A 24559-nucleotide genomic window follows, 5' to 3' on the forward strand; every position below is an offset into this window, starting at 1 on the left:
AAGCCAAAGCCTATTTTTGGAATTCAGGAGTGAGATCCAGCAGCCAAAACCCATGGGGGAGGGGACAGGAATAAAATAATCAGATACCCCTCAGCTTTACCCTGGAGCTTATGTCTCAAATCCATCAGTATTAAAATAGAACAAATAACACACCGAGCTGTCTTCATTATTCACCGTCGTGAACACGTTGGCCATATCCTAACTAAAAGTTCTTGTAACACAGATCCTCCAGTGGTTTAGGAGAATTTTCTTTTCTACATCATATATACTTAATGAGTTCGTTGATAAATGTAATCCTTTGCAGCTGTATAAAATTGTAGTTTTTTGTTTTAACTTTAACGTGGCGTATGGATAATATTTCACCTCTTTACTTTTAACAATGAGAAACTATCTAAGCAATTTACACATTTTGGACCAATATCTTAGACCCACAGAACGACATCATCAGAGAGCATGTTGGGACCCTGGAGACTGCCCAGCCCTATTCTTACTTTACAGATGTGGCAACTAAGACCCAGAGAGAAAACAGGGCCTGCCCAGGGTCACATAGGGGCAGATCTGAAATTAGAGCTTTGACACTCAGTTCCGAGCCCCTGTTTCTATATTAACTAAAAATAAGAGTACAAATTACAGATCTACTTGAGAGATCTACTCTACGAGAGTCTGAGTCCAGGAGAAGCTTCTAAAAGTCATGCTTCTGGGACTCTCAGCTACCAATAAAAGTTCCCCCACCCAGGTTGTGAGGAAATAGATGAGGTCCGTCAAGTCTCACTCAAGTTTTCCCCTCAGAAATGAGAAATAAAACAGAGTGAACCCCACATCTGTGCCCCCATCCCATTTATCTTTTTGCTTTCAAACACCAATACCGCTCCAAGCTGAGGAGTCTCAAACCTTTATTGTTCAGACAAGTGCTTAAACCAAAGGGTACCACTGCTTCTGGCCATGGTGGGAGGAATAGAGAGCAGGCTGGTTTCCAAAGGTTACCGACTTTATTGTAGACTTTGAACGCTGGACACCATCCTCTGGCACGCTCTCTGCTCAACTCTATGAAGTGACTTGATCAAGTTTGCCTTGCGAGTAAAGGGTTTCCAGGGTCCGAATCAAAAACGATTCCATCTGCCGCTGCGCTCATGTAGCTGTTATTCTTGCAAAATGAATCGCTAAATTCAAGAAACGGGCATCCTGTTCATCTACCTCCTCCTCAACTGCTTCTAACCTTGGGTCTTCATCTGTTTTCAGTCCACCTGCCCTGGATGGGGGTGCCGGGTATTTGCCCTTTGACCACGGCTGCCGCTTCACCCATGCAAGGGCTGGGGGAGGGAAGTGAGGAGTCAAGGTAACAGCAGACCAGGGGAGTGTCACACACGAAACAGATGCTCAGCGAATGCTTGAAGGAAGGAATAAACCTGGGTCAAGCGGCGACCCACTCTTCCAGATATGCTTTTAGGAGGCCACCCAAACAAGGAAGCACTTGGGAAGAGTACAGTAAAGTGCCAAGAACCTGGAGCTGGCATCACGTTAGGAAGGGCTACCGTAGTATGGCCTGTGAGCCAAACCACACCTGCTGCCTGTTGGCATAGAGTCCAAAAGCTAGGAGTCCTTTATAGACGAACATTTGCCATCAATTTGATGAGCAGAAATACTAACTTTGAACCCAAATTAAGTGAAATGTCATCCTCCAAAATAATCCCATTCTTCTCATTAGTGGACCTGTATCACAGAAAGTTGTATTCATTGTTACAGTTGGAATGTAATCAATAAAAATTCTGTGGAAATTTGTTTCCTTTCTCGTCATACCTACATAATATCCTTGATTTTGCCTCTTGGTCCTCAAAGCCTAAAATGTTTAGTGTCTGGCTCTTTATAGAAATGTTTGCCAACCCCCAAACTAAAGGCACGGGGCACTTTAGGCTGGAGGAAAGACGGCATAACAGCTGCCTGTCACTGAGGCAGAACCCAACTTGCTCTATTGTTCCAAAGAGACAGAATAGATGGAAGTTATAGGAGACAAACTTCAGATCCATCCTTTCTACTAACCAGAGAGAAATGGAATGGTACATATCACATATCAAAAGCTGTGCTATTTTATACCTATTGTCTCACCAAGTTTTATGACGGTCTTTGAGGTGGGAGTCCAGAATGGCTAACTCTTGGGGTGCCTGGGTGGCTCAGTCGGTTAAGCGTCCGACTTCAGCTCAGGTCACCATCTCGCGATCCGTGAGTTCGAGCCCCGTGTCGGGCTCTGGGCTGATGGCTCGGAGCCTGGAGCCTGCTTCCCATTCTGTGTCTCCCTCTCTCTCTGCCCCGCCCCCGTTCATGCTCTGTCTCTCTCTCTGTCTCAAAAATAAATAAACGTTTAAAAAAAAAAAAAAAAAAAAAAAAAAAGAATGGCTAACTCTTTCCAAAATCACAAGCTAGGAAAGTGTAGTGCCAGGATTTGAACTCAGATATGCTTGGACTCCAAGGCTGAGTTTTTCCACTGTACAATGAAAGACCCTACCAAAACTCAAGCATTATCTGCCAGGGTAATTACAGAGGGGATTTTACTTGAGAAAGCACATGATCACCACCACCAATAAGAACAGCAACACGCACTTTGCATATACTATCCCATCAATCCTTACAATAACCCTCAGAGGTAGGTCCTATCATTACCTGTATTTTCCTCGTAAGGGGACTGGTGTAGAGAGGTAAAGGAATCTGCCTACGTTCATAATCAGCACATAAAGTAGCAGAATTGAGATTCAAACTAAGATCTGATATCAAAACATGAGATATTGTCAGGAGGGCAACACTTTCCAAATGACCTACAGAGTCAACACAATCTCTATGAAAACTCTAACAAGTCTTTTTTGCAGAAATGGAAAAGCCAATCTTCAAATTCATGTGGACTTGCACGGGGCCCTGAATAGGCAAAACAATCTTGAAAAAGAGCAAAGCTGGAGGACTCAAACTTCTTGATTTCCAAGCTTGCAAAGCTACAGTAATCAAACCAGTGTGGTACGGACATAAGAATAAACATATAGACCAATGGAACAGAACTGAGATCCCAGAAAGAAACCCACACATCTATGGCCAGCTGGTTTTCCACCAGGGTGCCCAGTCCATTCAATGAGGGAAAGAACAGTCTCTCAACAAATGTTTTTAGGACAACTGGGTTTCCACATGCAAAGAATGAAGTTGGATCCCTACCTGTATACAAAAGTTAACTCAAAATGGATCAACATTCTAAAAGTAAGAGCAAAGACCATAAAATCCTTACAGGAAACATAGGAGTAAATCATGACCTTGGATTTGGCAATGGATTCTTAGCTATGACACCCAATGCATGAACAGCAAAAGAAAAAAATGGACACAGTAGACGTCATCAGCATGAAAAGCTTTTGTGCATCAAAGGACATTATCAAGAAAATGGAGAGACAGCCTACAGAATGGGAGAAAATATTTGCAAATCATTATCTGTTAAGGGTTTATTATGCACAATAAAGAAAGAATTCCCATAACTCTACAACAAAAAGACAAAAACCCAAGTTTAAAATGGGCAAAGGTCAGGGGCACCTAGGTGGCTCAGTTGGTTAGGTGTCTGACTTCGGCTCAGGTCATGATCTCATGGCTCGTGAGTTCAAGCCCTGTGCTGACAGCACAAAGCCTGGAGCCTGCTTCGGATTCTGTCTCCCTCTCTCTCTGCCCCTCCCCCGCTCACACTGTGTCTCTTTCTCTCTATCTCAAAAATAAATAAAAACATTAAAAAAACTTTTTTTTAAATGGACAAAGGTCTTGAATAGATATTTCTCCAGACAAGACACACAAATGGCCCAAAAAACACATGAAAAGATATTCAACAGCATTAGTCATTTGGGAAATGCAAATCAAACCCACAATGAAATACCATTTCACAACTACTAAGATGGCTACGAGAAGACAAAACAAAGCAAAAATAACAAGTGTTGGTGAGAATGTGGAGAACTGGGAACCCTTGTGCCTTGCCACTGAGAATGTCAAATGGTGCAGCTGCTGTGGCAAATAGTTTGGTAGTTCTTCAAAAAGTTAAACAATTACCGTATGAGCCAGCAATTCCACTCTTGTATATATGACTTTACAGAACTGAAACCAGGAACTCCAATATGTGTTTGCCAATGTTCCCTGCAGCATTATTCACAGCAGTCAAAAGGTGGAAACACTGAACACGTCCACTGATAGATGAATGGATAAATAAAATGCGGCGTATACATACAAAGGAATATTCTCCAGACAAAAAAAGGAATGAAGTCTGATACATGCGATCAGATGTGTTACACAACAGAGTGGAATCTTGAAAACATTAGGCGAGGTAAAATAAGCCAGACATAAAAAACAAGGACGGCATGGTTCCCTTCACATGATGCAAACTCATAGAGACAGAAAGTAGATCGGAGGTTAGCAGGTTATGGGGTTGGGGAGGAGGAAATAGGGAGTTATTGTTCAATGGGTAAAGACTTTCTGTTTGGAGTGATGGACGATTTGGAAATAGTCATGAAGGCTGTACAATATCATGAATGCAATTAAATCACTGAATTGTATACCTTAAAAAGGTTAAAATGGCACATTAAAATTTACTGAGGGCCATAAAAACAGAGCAATGATACTTAATTCAAAAACGTTTCCATAATGGTGGACATGGAGGTGCCAGGGGCCACGTCAGGAGGTGAGATTCTTTGGGGCAGGCCTGTCACACAAACGTGACATAGCCGATCCCTGCTGGGTGACCCCCAGAGCTGGACCAGAGTGGGGATCTGTAGGTGCTCTGGCCCATGCTGGGCCCGGCTCTTCCTCTGTTACCTATTTCCCAGCTAAATGACCTTTACTCTTTGGACTCACCTGGGAAGATATACTCACTGCATATCCAGGGAAAGTTTATCTTGAAAATCAAAGAAAAGGGAGCAGGATGAGAATGTCCATTGGCTTTGAGTTTATTCAGCAAGTTTCTACTGAACACCTACCATGCACTAAACATTCTGCCTTGATCTCTCAGAAGGCCACGCCTCTAGTGGTCAGGCCACACTGATGCCTCCTAGCGAGCTGGGCACCTAGGTCAAGGCTGGGCTTCTGTAGCCCAAGTGGGGCTGCACGAAACACCAAACTCTAATATAAACTGACAAATGGTAGGCCTGTTCCACAGACTTAGACATTCAAGTGTCTTTCACATGCTCCCTGATTAAATGAGTGTTTGGGTTAGGAATGTGTAAATGTCCCTTTGGTACAAGCACTAGCCAGACAGTTCTACCCACAGAACTATAATGTTGTTGAGATTTACCAGAAACGAATTGGGAGTTCAAAAGGAAAGACAAAAATACCACTTCTGTCTTTAAAGCTGCTGTCTCTATGTAGAGGGGACACGTACACCCTTCCCAAAAGGACCCCCTAACATTCTGTCAAGATGGAGCCATTAATAGTCAAATTCAAGAAACAAACCTACTTCGCAGTTTGGGTTCATTCTGAAAAAAACAGAGGAAGCGGGGCTTGTTGCTTTACTTTTAATAGCACGGGTTGTCATGCCAACTAGTGCTGCTGTTTAAATTGAAGGGGAAGAAAGAAGTGTTCCTTCCTACACAAACCTTTCAGCGGGGCTCACAATTAGTCTTCTAAAAACACGAAAACTCATGGCGCCGGAGATACGGTAAACACCGTGCTTATATTTAAGCCTGTCACAACGAGGATGTGGGAAACCTCTGGTTTGTACTGCCTTTACACAAGGCTCCCGCCCGGTTATCTGGCTGTGCGCTGCCCTGAAAGAGAGCAAGGCATTCCGTGGGCACACACACAGAGGCGGCCGATCTCGAGACGGGAGGGGAGCCTTCCATCTTGAAGGAACACAACTGAAGAGAGAGACAGAGACAAACACGGTTTTCTGGTCAAGGTGGCTCTGCTCCCCGCGAAGGCACCGTTCCTAAAAAGCTGGGTCCGCACAGAGCTGCACAACACCCAAAGGTGTCAGTGATGCGGGGAGGGAAGGGAAAGGCGCACCAGGTGCTGTGGCAGAGGGACTCCCTCGGTGCAGGGGTGCCGAGGGGCCCAGGTCAGCGGTAGAAGGACGGTTGTTGGCTTCTGCTCACGCAAGGTCCCAGCTGGCATAAAGGAAGGTCTGTGCAGTGTTGCTACGGCAAGCAGGACCTGCTCACAGACCAGCCGCGGCGGGGCACGGCCGGATCCCATCAGCGAAGGGCGCAAGCAGTCTGTCCCAAGATGTCAGGGGTTCCCAACCCAGCCCTGTGCCCGTCTGGTGTCCTCTCCTCCCGCTCCTCCGTGAGAGCGAGCCCTTGTCTCCCACATCCTCAGGCCTCACGCCCTCACACCCCCACAGTCCTGAGGATGAAGGTGTCTCTCTGCTCTGAGACTTTAATTCCTAGCAGTCCCTGAAGAGCCAATTCAGGAACCAGCGTTCCTCCTCTCGCACTGGCCCCCCACCTACAAACACTGCAGCAGCCTACCCAGTCTGTCCACCTGTGGTTAGCATGCCTTGGGCTAACCAGTCTTCTCTAATCAGTGTCCTTTTGTGTCTTTCTATTTAATTTCCCTAATTAGTTTCTGGAAGTTTCTGGAAGCCAAAAGGCCTTTCTCTGTACACTTTGTTGCTTCCCCTGTGCCTGGAAACCCCTGAGCATACGGTGGTGGGGACAGCACAGAAGCACACAGTGGCCGTGTAATAAGCTCCAGTGCTGGGCTCTGTTCTGAGTACCTTATGTGGTTTGGCAAATAAGCCTCACAATTACCTGAGAGAGGTGTGATTATTAGCCCCATTTTGCAGAAGGAAAAACCGAGGCATATGAGGTCAATGACTTGCCAGGATCACACAATTGGTAACTGGCAGACCCAGGACCCAAACCCAAGCTCTCTGACACGAGGGCCTGGGCCTGGGCCACACTTGGTTGCTGCCCTGGGTTTGGGGGTTGAGAAAACAAAGATGGGGTGGGGAGCCAATGGAGGGGAGAAAAATGAGTGGGAATATCTATAGTAAACACATACGATACTATCCCATTCCTTGAAACTTATGTAAATATACATGCATTTATTCACAAAGAGATACATGAAAAGATGGTCTCTATGATGTCAATGGGTAGTCAGCTGTCTCAGGAGGGCGGGGCTTTAAGTGCCTTTTATTTCCTTTTCCATATTTGTCTGTACAGTTTGATTTTCAAGGAGTCTGCAAGGTGCTGCATACTGCAAAAATGATCACCGATGAAGTCAATTTCATCATGGGAGGAAAAGGGAAACAAAACAAAAGAAAAAGAAAGGAAAAAGAGGGAGGAATGGGACAAGCCATCACGTGTTTCTGATCGGAAGGGTGGCATGCCACACCTGTGACTTAGATCACCTCGGGGACAATGCAGGAGGTGAAGACAGACATACTATTCTACCGCGATGAATGACAGCAACGACAATCCCTAACTCTCATGGGGCCCAAAGAAGTAGTACAGAAGTTGAAAATCCAGCTGCCCCCACAGCAGCACGGCTCACCACAGTCAAATGCCCATCAACAGATGAACGGATGAACAGGTTGTGGTATAATCTACATGATGGACTGTTATTCGACCATAAAAAAGAACGACATACTGACAGGCTACAGTGTGGGTGACCGTGAAAACATTATGTTGAGTGAGAGAAGCCAGACTCAAAAGGTCACTTACTAGATGATTTTGTTTATAGGAAATACCCAAAATAGGTAAATCCATAGAGTCAGGAAGCAGGTTAGTAGTTGGCGGGGACTGGGGGGAGGGGAGAGGGGGACAGTTGCTTCCTGGGGATGAGGTTTCCTTTTAGGGTGCTGAAAATGTTTTGGGACTTGATAGAGGTGATGCCTGCACAGCACGGGGAATGCACGGAATGCCACTGAATCGTGCACTTTTAAAATGGTTTAAGTTTATGTTACATGAATTTATCTCAATGAAAAGACAGTCCAATTAGCTTTTAACCTAAAGCCCCAATAAAATGGAAGGGCAAATGAGAAGAAAAAAAAAGAAAAAAGAAAGAAAGTCTCAGCAAATGAAGGAAGCAGGACACTCCACGGAAGATGTGGCCTGGGGCTGGAGGAGAGAGGGTCCCTGCTCAGCCAAGCGTGGACCTTCCGTAACTGAGCACCGAGGTGCCACCGTCTCCAGATACTGGGAGCTTTCACCTTTCTCCTATGACACCTCCTGTTCTAGCTAAAAGATATGAGACAACATGGTCATCAAATATTTGCTGCGGGAAGCTCCAACTGCAAAATCAAGTAGAAACAGCAAGAAAGGTTGAAGCCACATATTCAAATGCTTTGCTACTGGAAGCGGACCCTGCGGGGAGCCCTCCCCAGCATCAGCCACACCAGATGGCAACTGCCTGCTGCTTGGCTGCCTCCCCCAAGACTGGGAGCCACTCACGGGCAGGGACCATGCCTCGTGCAAGGCTGTGTCCCGGCCTTTATCACAGTCCCTGGCTCAGAACAGGGGAATGCATATACCTGTGTTAAAGAAATGAATGTCCTCCATTTTACATATCTTATCACTTGACTTCTATATATATTTTTTAAGTTTTTATTTTCATTTATTTGAGAGAGAGTGCACAAACACATGCAAGCGGGGGGGGGGGGAGGGGGGAGGAGGGGGAGAGAGAGAGAGAGAGAGAGAGAGAGAGAGAGAGAGAGAGAGAAAATCCCAAGCAGGCTCCACGCTCAGCACGAGACTGGCGCAGGACTCCATCTCACGAACTGTGAGCTCATGACCTGAGCCAAAATCAAAGGTGGGACAGTGAACCCACTAAGCCACCCAGGTGCCCCTGATTTATATTTTTAATAGATAAAACACAGCCATGGGATAAAATCCAAAGGCCTCCAAGGAATGTAACGGTGGTAAATTTCCCTTTCTCCTACCCTTGTGCTCCCTCACCGACGAGGCAACCTCTGACGCTGTCCCCATCATTTTAAATGTGACCAGGGCAGTGAAATTCTGAATTGCAAAAGCTCCGGCAACCAGACCGCCCGGTGACTCGGGCGTCAGGTCATCACCACAAGATGGAAGCCACATGTGATACCAAGATGAAAGTCATCGGAGTGCAAACAAGGTCCCAGTATTCTGTGCTGGGAGGAGGCACATGCCAGGCTTGCAGAGGAACGCTGCTAAGGTGACAGCCGTCCCCCTAGAGTCATTCATGGCATGTCGAGAAGTCCGTGGGCAGGGGCCAGCCAGCCACCTCCAGTTCCTCACACCTGATTCTGACGCTGGCGCATTTCAAGCTGAGGCAAGGCCACGTGGCCACATGATGGGACGAAAGCAGACACACAAACCGCAATCACGCTCGGACCCAGAGAGATGCTTTAGCGGTTTGTCTAGAGGAAAAACGTTCACCTTAAAAGAACTCAACGGAGAGCTGGGTGGCCCTGTCCCCACGGACAGGCTCCATGGTGGACACAGCAGATGGGAACTCAGCCGGCCAGGAGGAGAGGGGCCGGGGAAATCAAAGCACCCACGGTGGCAAAGAATCTGGGCAGCGTCCCCAGGGGCATACCGTGTGCGACAGGAACATCTGGACACACTGAGCCCCGGCCTGTGAGGGGCTTTTTTTGAAGACTGAGTAACCATTGCCCTGTATAGTCACCAAACCGAAGCCTAAAAAAAGACCCGGGCCGCGCAGGCTCATCTGTTCTCCAAGGCTCCTGCCTAATGTGGCGAAGCACCGGCGAGAGGGTGAGCCGGGTGCTTATCTGATTTCAGCCAATCTGTTACTGTATTTCATTCCCTGTCCTCGTGCCCAGAGGCTGTTGCAATGTGTATAAATTTAGAAAGAAAAAGATAAATAACATGGAAAAGTCCATTTTAACAAAATGAGTTGTTTTCTTTCTTTTCTTTCTTTCTTCTTACTCCACTAAAGAAAGGACAAAGTGATCGTGTTACTTATTTAGCCCTTACCATGGTGGAATTTGGTATTCTGGGCAGCAGCTCAATAATGCATGACCGCAGCCCAAGATTGACTAGCTTCTTCTGAAATTGTAAAATAGTCAAGCTTCCATCCCAAATATTTTTTAGAAGCTGAAGGAACAAAATGACAGTACCTCGCCCAAGATCTGTAATCAACTAGAGTGTCTTCTGATCGAGCCAAAATCTCTGAACGAAGACTGTGTTTACCGACATGAATGTCTATGCCAGCTCACTGACCACATACGGCGGTGCCATTTTGCCCCAGGAGTTATGCGTCGATGCTTTAAATAAGGTAAAACCTTCATAAGGACATTAGTATCACGGATGGGAGGTTTGGGGTTACGGTAGAAATTACCCTCAAAGAGAAACTGCTTGAGAAATGCTTGCCTTCCCTCACACGCAAATTCATAGCCAGTGGGTTTATAGACCAAGGTAGGAAGTCACCACCAGTGGATTCTACAAGCTAATCATTTAGCCCAATTTCCACTCCACAGAGTTAAGTGATGGGCCCAAGGTCACGTGGCTGCCAGTGGCAGAGGGGTCAGGACCAGGTCTCACAGCCCTTCCCCGGGCTTATTCTGCTGGCACCACTCCCCACCGGAAAGTACCAGACTCAAGCGCTATACCTCCGACAGCATCTCGTACTGGCCTCTCCTCCCAAGGGCAATGGTCAGCAAATCGTAGACCACAGATGCGCTCTGCAAGCTGATGAGGCGGTCACTCTTGTGCTCGGGTATCCGGCTCAGCACAGCGTCCCGGTTGGCCTGAAAACAACGCAGAAAAGAGAAGCAGATGGTGAGCCAGTCCCTGCACACCGCCAGTGTTCGGGGCAGAGAAGCAATCTAGGCCCTCCTGCTCCTCACAGCTTGCCGAGGGCCTGGAGACAGGGGAAGGAACGAGTACAGGGCTTGTCACCTTGGGCTGTTTATTCAAATTCCCCAGAGCACTACAACACATGGTACAGGGTGTTATCCAAACACGAAGGCCCGGAGGTATGGTTCTAGAGGACGCTCGGTACCTGTCAGCAGGCATTTGAGGGAAGCTTTGGGGGCTGATGGGGGGCAGGGTGGTCTCTCCTGGGCTCGGGCTCACAGCCAGGCTCTGCGGACACAGCCAGTGCTCTGGGGCAGCCCTGCTGTGCCTTGCCTATAGGTCCTTCTTCTGCTCTACATTAAAGAGCAGGGGGGAAATCCCCAGTCCCATGTTCCCATCATCAAAGGGTGCCATTACGTTGTGTCACTCCTGCGGAGACATGTGGTCCTTTTCCTGTGTCACTAAAGCAACATTCAAATCCCTATATGGCACCTTCCCTGGAACAGACTACAAAGACTAATGCAATCTTGTTTAGGGAAGCACAAAACAGCTGTATCAGAGAAACCAAGAAGCAAACAGATTTTTGTCTTAAAAGATATTACCGAGGACTCAAGAGATCACCTTGCCTATTTTCCATCGCTGCTGCTTGGCACAGAAAGACAGCAGGCACATTCAAACTTATTAATCTCATCTATCTGGAAATCAAATGCTCTTTATGACAACTTGTTTTCGTTACTTCCGAAATTTAATTTCTCTACAGATTCTCCACACATATCCCATGTATCAGGGACACTACCTACTCTAACCATTTTCTTTTTCTCCCTAATAGGGAGCCGGAATCAACTAAGTTAGATTTTGCCTGTCTTTGTTCCCCCTGCTAGTTAACAGAAGTCTCCAGATCTATCCACCTCTAGGAGGACACAAGGGGCCCGTTGGTTTTTCCTGCGAAGGGGTGCCTGAGATACCAGGGTCGCTTGTCCAGGCCGGCTGATGATCATCTCCCTGCCTGACATTTGGAATGGCCGTGCGCACACCTTCTCTGTCACAAACGAGACAAAATGCTTTCTCTGTGTGTGAGTCCGAGGCACTCACTTTTAGCCACTCATCAGTACTTACTGACTCGAAAACTTGCTCTTAAATGTCAAAGACAAATAAGAATACATAAGACAGGCCACTTCCTACAAAGTGAGTCATCTCTTATGGATACAAGCCTGCTTTTGAAGATTTCATTCTAAGGTTTTCTTGTTAGGAGTGTCTTTGAGCCAAGAAAAGAAACCCTGAGGGAAATAGGAGGGCCTCCTGTAAGGGGTCTCATTTTATTTACTTGCCATAAATGTTCCATACTGAGACCAATGCCTGGAAGAGAACAAAACAAAGCAAAACAAAGCAAAATACTACTTAGGGGATATTTTCAAGTTGTGCCAAGCACACTTTTTTTTTTTTTTAATTCTTAGAGAAAATCTATCGACGTCTTTTGATTAAAACCTCAATGCATCCACAGATAATAAATACCGCAGAACACCGTGTTGGTGGTAATTGTGGAAATGTAGTTCTGATGACCCCTTTCTCCTGGGGAAACTTCATTTGACACTTTCTTGCAGGTGGAGAGACTACGGATGAATTGACTTTTCTAAGTTAAAGTCAGAACCAACGAAGATACAATTTTCTCAGATACCAAAAAAAACACAGCAATTCTCAACTGGTTCTGAAATTGAACACATGAAACTTTCTGTCTATAAGCTGAAAAATCAAGAAGTCAAGGAACACGAAAAAAGGCTTGCAAAGGCAACTTAACTGAGACTTCTACCTACATAATTATGGAATAATTTACAGGGAGAGCACAGTCATTTTGGTTGGAAACCCAGACCTCCATATTTACTGATGATGTCATTGGATTTCACCATCCTCTGAAGAGAGTTTCCAGAAATTCAATACCACAGAGCCAAATCTGACTGCCTCAAAGGGATCTCAATTTTGAGTATTATTAGTTTCTATCATTTCAATTAAGGAGCAGGAAAGTTGGAGACATCATTCCCAAAACATCTCCACTTAGAGCGAGCATTTCAGAGATGTGCCTGTGTTTTCCAAACTCTAAACTGGAACACACAACCTGACCACAGAACACCATATTTTCAATCAGAATTGTCCCAGAAATCTAAAATGTGTGGTCACCACTCTTTCAGAACTTTTACAACGTCACCATCCCAGTCTGCCCAAATGAAACTAAATGCTAGGTTGTGGAGAGCCCCGCCTGGAAGGAGGGCATGAGAGCTAGGAGGCCAACACGAGCTGGCCCCCACCAAAGAACTGATGACGAAGCGCGGAGAGACCGGCTCATTCGCAAAACAGTTCCCGAATGCCACAGAGTGCCAGCCTGTTCACATATATGCTTTCCCTGACTGTGCCAAGGCAGAGTAGAGAATGTAAATGACACCGTTCTAAGTTACCAGCTGACAGTCAAGGAAAGATGAGTCAAGGGGGCAACCTGTTTCCTTCAGAGGAAGTAAGGCCAATGACGTCAAAGAGGTTCCAAATAAAAAGCAGTGGTAACTCAAGCAGTCTTGCTCCTGTAAACATCTCTGGGCCATTTCACAGAACAAGGAAACCCAAAGCTCGAAATTAAGGCAAGGATGCTAGCCTCCCTGACTAATCCCAGCCTCTTCCAATCCCTCCTTTGCTCAGCATACAGCCTTCTTCTTGTGTTCCATTTCTAAATCTTCTTCAGCTGAGCGCATTTCATGCCTCCATTTAAACTGCACACTTGGGGAAGAAGGAAACGACCTTCTCTCGCTTCAGTTTCGATTCCTTTTCTTCCACCTTCTCCACCTGCTTGCCTGGTGAGGAGGGGGTTATGAGAAGATGCAGCCTAATCTGGAAAGAGCAACAGACCACTGTGGGATGCATCCGTTTTGCCTGCTCTGGTCCTCATCTACAGAATGAGTGAATGGGTGGGAGGATATCTAGGTCCTTCCAAGTTCCAGGAGCCTCGCCATTCTGCTCAGGTGCTTAGCACACACCATTTAGGTGCTAACGTACTAACTACTATAACACAGATTGCTTCTCAGAGTTTCAAGCCAGGCGGTCATGCCTAGTGATATGCAGAGTAGAAACCCAATAAATGGTGAGTAATGAAACACTAGATGTAAACTTTGATATTCTGGCCAGACATTACGAAAACATTTCAAAGGAATCTGATGGCCTGGCAAAAACTCCCGCACAACAGCAAAGCAGGTAACAGGAGCGAGCTCTCACGGCCAGGGACTCTGCAATGCCAGGGGAGCGGGCGGGAGACCTGTCCAAGGAGCTGAGTCTGCTCCATCGGGCTCCTGCTTTAAAAACCAGAGGTTCAGGGCACCTGGGTGGCTCAGTCGGTTAAGCGTCCGACTTCAGCTCAGGTCACGATCTCACGGTTCATGAGTTTAAGCCCTGTGTCAGGCTCTGTGCTGACAGGGCAGAGCCTTCAGAATCTGTCTGTCTGTCTGTCTCTCTCTCTCTCAGTCCCTCCCCCGCTTGTGCTCTGTCTTTCTCTCTCAAAAATAAATAAAACATTTTTAAAAATTAAAAAAAAAAAAGAGGTTCGCATACACCACAAGTTATTTATCCCTAAACTCTCCCTCCCACCCAGGCAAGTTGAGAAGGCTCGAAAAGGTTACCCTCTGGGGGCTTCCTTCCCTTTTTAGGGTTACTTTGATGGTCTTTTTAGCTGCAGTTTTCCAATACACAAGTGTGCTAGTGTTCCATCAATACTCACTAGGTGGGCAAATAAATGAACTCAGATGCCTGTTACCTACTAGGGCAGAGAAGTCCCATGCCCCAAGCTGACATTAACCTACAGGGGACATTTCTAACCATTCCAAGAATTAAGAAACATCCCTCTTTTCAAACCCCCGTTGTTTTTCCCCCCACCCAGCTATCCCCTCTAGAAAGTATTCTTCTCCAAAGAAAAACAGCCACTGTACTGATGGAGTCACCATATCACAAACAGGACTGTAGGAAGAGGGGAAAGAAAAATGTAAAAACACATTCTACTTACCATTGATTCACTGATCAGCAGTAACAACAGGGCTTCTTCAGTATTTTCTTGAGGACAAAAAATGCTGTGTAAAGAAAATCAAATGTTATACATGGCACCTTCAAAATAATATAATGAACGGAACTGATTATTAAAAGCTTTTAGATTTTTTATATAGAATCCACACAAAAAAATACTGTATCATCTGGACACTTGAATTAATTTGCTTATTTCTATGGTAATCTATGGAAGTTTTAACTAGATTTTAACTATGCATTTTAATAGCAGACAGCAGAGTGAAGTAAAGCTGTAAAAACCACATTCAAAGCCCAAATAACAGATATGCCAATTACAGAGGCAGAAATTTGCTACAAACTGACATTACCTCCATGATAAAGCTCTCTCTTAAACCCATTATGGGGTATCGATTATAGGCATTTTACTAAGCAGGTGTCTGCTTACCTATTTCTTGCTAACTGCCGTATCTTATATTGTCCATTAGATGAAATAAGAGATTGGAAGCAATTTTAGAGTTTGAATCATTTCTAGAATACTGTAAGAATTTGGCGAGCCACCTTAGTTAAACACACATGTTCATTACAGGGTGGCCCGCAAGAGCTAGCTGTCTTATTAATCTTTTTTATGGAAGTTGGCTGAGCTATACAACATCTTGGATTGAAAGAAAAAGCTTTTAAGCTCAATGTTGCTCCTCGAGATTAGAGAACAAAAAAACCCAAACATACCTCCAATCTCCATTCTTTATAGCCTATAGCCTTGCGCTTTGAGCATTTTTAAAGACTTATAGCATTTTTTCCCTCTGTTCTAAAAGCTCTAGAATCCTTTGAGTAGAATTGGAAGTGTTATCACCAACTGAGCCAAACTCGACTCTTTCACGGAAAGGAAGGGGAGTGCAATAAAAATGAACTTGGTTAAAAACACACAAACAAGGGGCGCCTGGGTGGCTCAGTCGTTTAAGCGTCCGACTTTGGCTCAGGTCATGATCTCACAGTTTGTGAGTTCGAGACTTGTGTCAGGCTCTGTGCTGACAGCTCAGAGCCTGGAGCCTGCTTTGGATTCCGTCTGTCTGTCTGTCTCTCTCTCTCCTTCTGCCCCGCCCCCACTTGTGCTCTGTTTCTCTCTCTCTCTCTCTCAAAAATAAATAAAGCATAAAAAAATTTTTTTAAACAAACAATCCCCCCCCCCCGAAACAAAACAAAACAAATCTCCTGGACGTTTTGGAGACGATTAAAAAAGAATAAATCTTCCCAGTGATAACATCACAATCATTTCAGAGATGGGATGATTCCCCCACCAAAATGGTGAAAAAAATGTCTTCCACATCATTATAGATCCTTGTTTTCTCTGAAGTGCTGGCAACTTTTGTATGGCGACAAAGGACCGTGAAGAGCAAGACAGAAAAAGCACAGGGCCTGGTTCTCTTTTTACAACTCTGACGTCCCTAGAGGTAAGGAAACCACCTGTGGATGGTTCCCGTTGCTCTTGTGGGCTAAAATTTCACGAAAAGGCTGGCCTGTAAATGATGAGCAAGATTCTGGGATTTGCAGTGAATTTCCTAAAGGAGGTAGCTTGAGGTGAGCTGGGTTTTTCAGAGACGGAACTCTTCTTTCTCCTTAAATTCAGAAATAGAGCCTACAGAATTTGAATGAAGAGTGCTCGTGTGTGTGTGTGTGTGTGTGTGTGTGTGTGTGTGTGCGTGTGTGTGTGTCCACCCAGCAATCATTTCCTGATATTCTAGCTCCAGCTTACATACAACTGGGACCTTACAAATAAAGCAGTAGCATTAACCTTTTTTCTCATGGCTAGCCAGTTCTGCATTGTCCAGACTAACTGAAAAGAAGAGAGAGCCCATGCTAATTGTGACTTAACACCAGCCAATTCAGTCCATGGATAATCCCTAAGTTCCATGTGAGCCATCCAGCCTGCTTAAATGCTAAGTTGTGTTATTTTTACCAGAGCTGCTAACAAGTAACACATTAACTGATTCTAATTCCACTTCCTCTACCCTTCCTTTCGAGGCAGGCGAGATGGGTACTCAGGAGCACTGCAAAGCTCTCAGAGCTGGCAGGAGGAAATGGGGGGTGAGAGAAGGAGGAAGGGTAGTTTTAAGGGGCATGTTGAAAAACTATATATCAGAATGCACCCCTTCCAGTACTTATGGATTCTCTAGACCCATTTCTGTCCATTCCTCCCTTCTTCTCTGTTGAACCTGATGTGGAGCTCAGGGTAGATGTCGGAATTGTGACAGTCTCCTGGTGGGGACCAAGAGCCTCAGGGGAGGTCTCAGGGTGCTTGGGTCTCAGCCTTGTGGAGTGGGAAAGCTGGGGCTCTAGACCCACAGGACATTGACTAAAGGGTAGGGTGCAGGATTAAAAGGAGCAGAGAGAAAACAGGGCCCGTGGGGGGTGAGGACAAGCTCCTGGGGGACAGACTGGTGGCCAGCGGTGGGGGTGGAAGCACAGTGCTGCTGGGTAAGATGGAAGGACTGCACTGAAAGCCCAGCCACATTACTAACTCACGGGCTGACCTGCAGGCAAGCCACTCATTTTCTGACTTTGGATGAAATTTACCACTCACTGTCTGACTCTACACAAAAGAAACAAGGACAAGAAGCTTCACTTATAAATAGTGATCGTGACCTTGCTGAGGTTCCCAGATAACAGCCCTTTCTTAAAATTTTCCCAGATAGGTGAAAAATGTCACTGTATATGGTAGAAACCATCATACAAAAGAAATCAATCCAATTTTATCCAACTGCCGTTCATCTTTCTGTCATCTTTAGCCATTACACAACTAATGACGAGTCAGATGTCTGGAAGTCAACGGCACCATCTGGGAGTCAAAGCAGACCCTATTTAGGTACAAAGATGGCCCTGAGCACCTCCAACCTGTAAGAAAGTTATGTGTAAGTAATGACGACATCAACTCCAAGGCCCAGCAATGGTGCCTTTTATTTTGACTATGTCTTGCCTGATTGTGATACTACTAGGGAATCTCTGGACAAATACAGCCTCTGAACCACAGCCAGTGGAGAAGAGCTAAAGAATCAAAGCCAACAGGGCTGCAGCCCCACCCCATCCCCAAGTCACACTGTTAAAGATGCTGAGACAGAAAACACATCAGTCCCAGGTTTGTGTGGAAGGACAAGGATTCCAAGAAAGAAAAACTAACCATTAAGAGTACCTGCTGATTATGAGGGATCAGCTAGCCTGATGTGAGGATCAACCAGGCACACAATTCCATACAGGTCAACATCCCCTCATGACAAAGAAAGAAGGGTCCTTCGTTTGGATCAAGTCCCCTGAGCTATACTCTGGAGTGGACTGGGTGAGTCCCACAAAGCATACGGCCTTGGACGAGGCCTTCTGCATTCTTGATGAGAAGACAGGCCCTCCACCATGACTGGAAGGTGGGCCATGTACACTAGAGGTGAGCCCAGGGCAGGAACCGGGGGCACAGGGGGTTGCTCACACGGCTTCAGTTCTGCCATCAGGTGGTTTTCCTGACCCTTCAAGCCACATCTTCACACTTTAAACAGTGTCCTCATCTTTACCCAAAGCCTGTGCACTGGCTCTGGGAGGTTCAGACGTATATTTAGAACTCCATGATAGTCACTCTCTCCTCCTGGGCCTACAAAGGAGTTCAGCACATCTGGCTCCAGGCTTTCAATAAATGTTCTCATCAACCACTTTCTGGCACAAAAGTAGTTTTTAATCTCCCTCCTTACTTTGCATAAATCACGAAGTCGAATATGCATTTAATGATCTAAGCCACCTCAAGTGTTCTTTACAAGGAGGAATACAATAGAAGGAAGATATACCTGACGTGTGTACACTAAAGGAACATGTGTAAGAATGTTCATTGTAGCACATTCTAGAAGGAGGAGTCAGATAAACACATGAACCAAAAAAATCAGATATTTTGAGTGCTATGATGAAAAATAAAGGAGCTAATGTGATAGAATATGCTCGGAAAGGACAGTTAGATACAGTGACTGGGAATCCTTTCTGAGAAGATAACAGTTAAGCTATTTGGGCCAAGGCCTGGATGAGATGGAACCAGCCCCAACTGAGAAACAACTCCGACATACATCATGAGCAGAACGGATCAATATATTAGAATACCTATGGAATACTGTGCAATAATGAAAACAGACTCCAACTGCATGCAAAAATATGGGTGAATCTCTCAAACATAATGTTAGAAGAAGTTAAACAGAAGAGTTCTTCATGTATTATTCCGTTTACGTAAATTAAAAAAAATGGGCCAAACTAATTATTGGGACAGAACTCAGGATGGTTTCCCTTGGATAGGGAACTTGGTAAAAAGTCATCAAGTTTTATACTTCTGGTTTATTTCTCTCAATGTGTGTCATGTATCAGTAAAAAGCTTACTTAAAAAATAAATAAGCAAAGATAAAAAAAAATTCCACATGGAAAGACCTAGAAGGAAGGAAGTAAAGAAGCCAATAGCATGTGCTCCCTCCCCTCTTTTCTATCTAGGATTGTCAACATCTGCTTTCCTTTCAAAATTCAAGATGGGGAGAGAATGAGCATCCTGTTTCCACTTCACATGCAGGCCACATTGACAAGGAGTGGAGTTTTCTGACAGAGCTCACTTTTCCATTATGACCAACTATTCTGAAGGATTCTTACGATTTGCTGGAGCTAGAAGGCTCTGTGCCTCCTAAAGTCTGCTCTGTGCTCATATTTCTCATAAGAGACTGAGAAGGGGGAAGCATTTGGGACTATTGGCCAAGATGGGGTTTAATCATTATCTGTGGATTTCCTTTTTCACCTCCCAACTACCACAAATGAATTGGTGGTAATGCCCTTCTCGCCACAGGGTTGACCAATCAGATAGTCCTGGTGACTAGGAAGCGCCAACACACGTGTAATCCCAACAGGCTTTCTCTGTTTACTAATAAACCAGGAATATCCCTGGGAACACACAAAACTAGAAACCTAAAAAATGATAGTAATGACTGAAGGAAATAAGGACCGTGTGGAAATTAATGAAATAGTGAATAGAGGGGCGCCTGGGTGGCGCAGTCGGTTAAGTGTCCGACTTCAGCCAGGTCACGATCTTGCGGTCCGTGAGTTCGAGCCCCGCGTCAGGCTCTGGGCTGATGGCTCGGAGCCTGGAGCCTGTTTCCGAGTCTGTGTCTCCCTCTCTCTCTGCCCCTCCCCCGTTCATGCTCTGTCTCTCTCTGTCCCAAAAATAAATAAAAAACGTTGAAAAAAAAAATTAAAAAAAAAAAGAAATAGTGAATAGAGACACAATTAAAAAAAAGGAACAAAACTAAAATCTGGTTCTTTGAAAAGATCAATGAAATCTGATGAAGTCTGGCTTAGCATCTGAAAATTAATTAATGTAATACATTACATCAATAAAGAAAAAATGTACATGATCATTTTGATAGATGCAGAAAAGACATTTGACAAAATTAAATACCCTTTCACAAAAAAATTACTCAACAAACTAGTGATAGAAGGGATCTTTCTCAACCTAATAAAAAGTATATATGAAAACCCACAGCTAACCGCACACTTAATGGTGAAAGACTAGATGCTTTTCCCTCGTAAAATCAGGAATAAGACAAGGATGTCCGCCACTCTTGCCACTTCTATTCAACGTTATACCAGAGGTTCTAGCCAAGGCTATTAGGGAAGAAAATGAAATAAAAGTCACTTAAGTTGGAAAGTTAGACGTAAATCACCTCTATTTGCAGATGACATGATCTGGTATGTGGAAAATACTAAGGAATCTAAAAAACTATTTGAACTAATGAACTAGTTGGGCAAGATTGCAGTATAAAAGATCGATATAGAAAATCAATTGTATTCTATATATTTGTAATGAACAAACCAAAGACGAAATGAAGAAAACAATTCCACCTATGATATCATCCAAAAGAATAGCACACACAATAAGTTTCACAAAATAAGTGTAAAACTTTAACCCTAACAATAACAAATCACTGCTGAAAGAAATCAAACAAAACCTAAATAAATGAAAAGACATCCCATGTTCATGGATCAGAAGACTTAATATTGTTAAGATGGCAACACTCCTCAAATTGATCTATGGGTTCAATGTAATTCCTATCAAAATCCTAGCTGCCTTTTTCCCCCCCAGAAATGGACAAAAACTGATCTTAAAATTTATATGAAAATGCAAGGAACTGGGGGATGGGGGTGACAGCAGCTAAGAGGTACTGAGTTTATTTTTGGGGTAATGAAAATGTTCTAAAGTTGATTATGGTGATGGAAGCACAATTATATGACCATATTAAAAGCCACTGAACTATATACTTTAAATGAGTAAATTGTAAAGTATGTGAATCATATCTCAACAAAACGGTTAAAAAAAACCCCAACTGACTGTATCTGTGCAAAATGAAATTGTGACTTAGCAATCAGCCCTGGTATGGGAATCCTCTGGTGAACCAGTAATTGCATTTTCTAGATCTGCATGTTGCCTCCATAATTCTCCTTGGACAGATGGGGAAGTTGACGTCAGAACAGTGACAAAGTCTGAGTGGTTCACAAAATAAAGGAGAAGTGGCCGGCTCTATGAGCTTTTTTGCCTTCAAGAGGTGAGGCCACATTGGAATAACACGCAAAGAGACAGAGAGCTCTATCTATGTGTCCAGCTTGATCAGGGGAGGGAGTAAGAGCTGAGTTTCTCAATATACCTGGCATCTTATATACCTGTCAATTAAGAAACATAGAAAGCACACACACAAACACACACAAAAATCTCAGGTCTATTTTTAGGATGTAAGTTTCACTTTAAAAATGAACCCCAACCCTGCTTCTAAATAGTTCATAATGAGGAGTCAGCATTTTTAAAGTGAGAGTTTGGGAATTGTTAGGACAGATGTTCTGTGAATCCAGATAAGGACTAAGGAGTGAACACAGGCCATGAATTAAGCAAACTCATGGTTCAACGAGGCCATAAAAAGGGGGGATTAAATTAAAAGGGGATTAAACACAAATTAAAATAAGCCTAGGGAAAAAGTTAAGAATATGCTCACTCTGAATCCATACAAGAAATACAGTCTGAACAGGAAGATGATGAGGGAGAGAAAAGCCAGGGTCAACATAAGAGGATTAAGAGAGGCTGCCTGGAGAAATGCTGTCCCCTTTGAAAATGCGACAATCATTTTCAGAAGTCACACATGTAGTATCTAGCAATACAGCAGCCTGCAGTCTCTCTGCCATTTTCCCGATTTGATTAACAACCGTGGAGGCTTCCATATGCATTCATACACGCCACCTTTCCCTCATGGAGAGATTCTGAAAAGCCATCATGCCTTGTCCTCGCAGGGACAGGCAAAGATGGGAAGGTGAGGCTCTAAGGGGAGGAATCAAGAGTGAGTCAATAACTGTCCCTGTCTCCTGGCCCTCTTCATGGTCTCTCCCTGCCACGTCCCCCTCCCCCAAATGGGGAGGGCCCACACGGAGACTGCAGTGGTTCCCTAGCCCACCTTCCTCAAACGTGGTTAAGTCCCAGATTTAAAACTTAAAAAAATTAAGAGGATCTAAAAATGACATCATCTTCCAATCACTTACAAATTATTTAATTCTCCTTCTTCTTATAGATAATTCAGTTTAAAACAAATTTTTATTCATTTTTTTAATGTTTATTTTTATTTTTATTTTTGAGAGAGGGAGAGGGTGCGTGAGAGATGGGCAGAGGGGTGGGGGGGACAGAGGATCTGAAGTGGGCTCTGCGCTGAGAGCAGAGAGCAGAGAGCCCAACGCAGGGCTTGAACTCACAAATGGTGAGATCACGACCTCAGCCGAAGTTCGGATGCTTAACCAACTGAGCCACCTGGGCACCCCTAAAACAAATTTTTAAACAAAAAGATCAAGGAATTGCTGAAGAAAAGAAAAAAAGGTTAGCTCTGGCTTACAAACAGATTTGTCGCTAATTGCTGGATAATGCTAGGTTTCTTACAATAAATAGAATGAGAATCCCAAAGACCAACAGTGATGGCTGAAAACGGTGGCCAACCACCGAAATGAGAGAATTTTCCTACTTAAAATGCCCCACTGGTGCATAGATATTTGTAGAAGTTATGAAAAATAATGAGGTATATCTATTAAATTGGCAAATGAGACTTGTTGTCTGGTTCTCTTTTCGGGGAAGAATCTGCCCTTGAACTTCTACTCATCCTTGAGTTTTCCCCCAATCCCCTAACCTACAAATGAGGACATCAACTGCCATACTTCTCTCCTGAGTAGACGCGGGCTTTCCGAGGCAGGGTGTAGGTTTTGGTGTTTGCTCCTTTCCGGAGAGGATCGTCCAGAGGTGACTGGCAGGGTGGATCCTCCAGGGGGTTCCAGTAGCTCTGTTCACACATACCCCGCAACAAGATCTCCGCCAACTGCCTGGCTATTGTCTGGAAACACAAAGGAGGAAAGGCATAGCTATGAATCAATTTTGTATCATTCATTCACTCGTTCACTCATTCAATAAATATTTTTCAGTCATCATTTTGTGCTAGGCACAATTCCAAGACTCATGCTTAAAATTTTTTTACTTCTCTGATGAAAATTATATCAGTTGGTGACAAAAAATAAAATACAATACAGCAAGATAGTTGAACCATTTTGAAACACAAGTTCATGTCCTTTGAATGCCACCCTGCCTCTGAAACGCTAAACGTGTTTTATGCCTAAAGCAACTGAAACTTTGAGTTAAGTTCTCTCCCAAAAGCTCTTGTAACAGGTGAACTGCAAATATTTTCATCACCTCCCAACAGATCCCTGCTGAAACCCAAACTTGGCATCAACCTAGATGATGTTATTCCTGAAAAAAAAAAAAAAAATCTCTTTGTTGATGGTAAGATGACAATCAGGGCAGATTTTTAGAATGCCTTCCCTCTTTGAAGTGCCACAGGCCAGTCCCATGGTGGCCCCATCCTGGGACTCAGCACCTGGGCACCTCGTTCGGGCGCACCCTGGGCCTTGCGGCCCAAAGGCTCCTGCTGACCTTGTGCAACAGAGAAAGCAAGGTGGGGAGCGTGGCTGCTGATCAAGAGAGACCTCTTTTCAAAGCTGGATAGGTATCTCTTTTCTCACTGTGAAAACCCAGACATATCTGGGTCTTGCCATCCTGAGTTAGAAACAGATTTACTATGCTTTCCAAGCCCTCTGTCATGGAACATATAGAACAGTACCACGTAGGATGAATGGGAAGAGGGTGTGTGTGGCATCTACTAAGAAATAGTTCGTTGGCTGATGCGTATCAGTTCATTTACCTCATAATCTTCCAGAGATAAAGGAGAGGAGAAGTAAAAACGAACACACAAACAAACAAACCCACAAAATCTCTCTGAAAACAGAAGCATTGCACCTGAGGGTGGTCCAGGCTACCCCATGATCAGCCAAAGGTGGCAAAATAAAACTTCAACCATTAGGTTTTCCCACAAGGTTTTAGCATTCTTCAGAACACGCAGAGAATGCTGATCTTCCCTGAGGGCGAGACTTTTTTTTTTTTTTTAATAAATATGTTCCAGGAGAGAACTCTGCTAGGTTTTCATCCACATGAAATCTCCTAAAACACCACAAGGAAACTTAAAAGCAACCAAATCACTAGCTTAGTGGTTTCTGATGACCACTGGGTAAAGGCAAATTTTCTTAATTATTCCCAAGTAAGACCCACTGGCTTTAAATGTCTACAAAAATGTGAAATTAAACGCACTCCTATCATCCCCAACTGAGCCATCTGTAAAGATCTCATAAGCACACAATTTTCAGGACCTGAACAGCTCCCGAAC

General features: G+C 44.4%; 1 protein-coding gene across 10 annotated transcripts in view; it reads right to left on the bottom strand.

Annotated features, from left to right (window-relative positions):
• The window catches only part of TTC7B (tetratricopeptide repeat domain 7B), a 255882-nt gene that overhangs the window by 118038 nt on the left and 113285 nt on the right, over window positions 1-24559 (bottom strand). For all 10 annotated transcript variants that reach the window (XM_058740002.1, XM_058740004.1, XM_058740003.1 and 7 more), the window contains 3 exons: window positions 23007-23179; window positions 14773-14836; window positions 10553-10690 (listed from right to left, as the gene is read on the bottom strand). In XM_058740002.1, the coding sequence (XP_058595985.1) occupies window positions 10553-10690; window positions 14773-14836; window positions 23007-23179 (375 nt within the window). The remainder of the gene's footprint in view (window positions 1-10552; window positions 10691-14772; window positions 14837-23006; window positions 23180-24559) is intronic.

Source organism: Neofelis nebulosa, chromosome 7, assembly GCF_028018385.1.
Source record: "Neofelis nebulosa isolate mNeoNeb1 chromosome 7, mNeoNeb1.pri, whole genome shotgun sequence".
In the NCBI taxonomy this organism is placed as follows: Eukaryota; Metazoa; Chordata; class Mammalia; order Carnivora; family Felidae; genus Neofelis; species Neofelis nebulosa.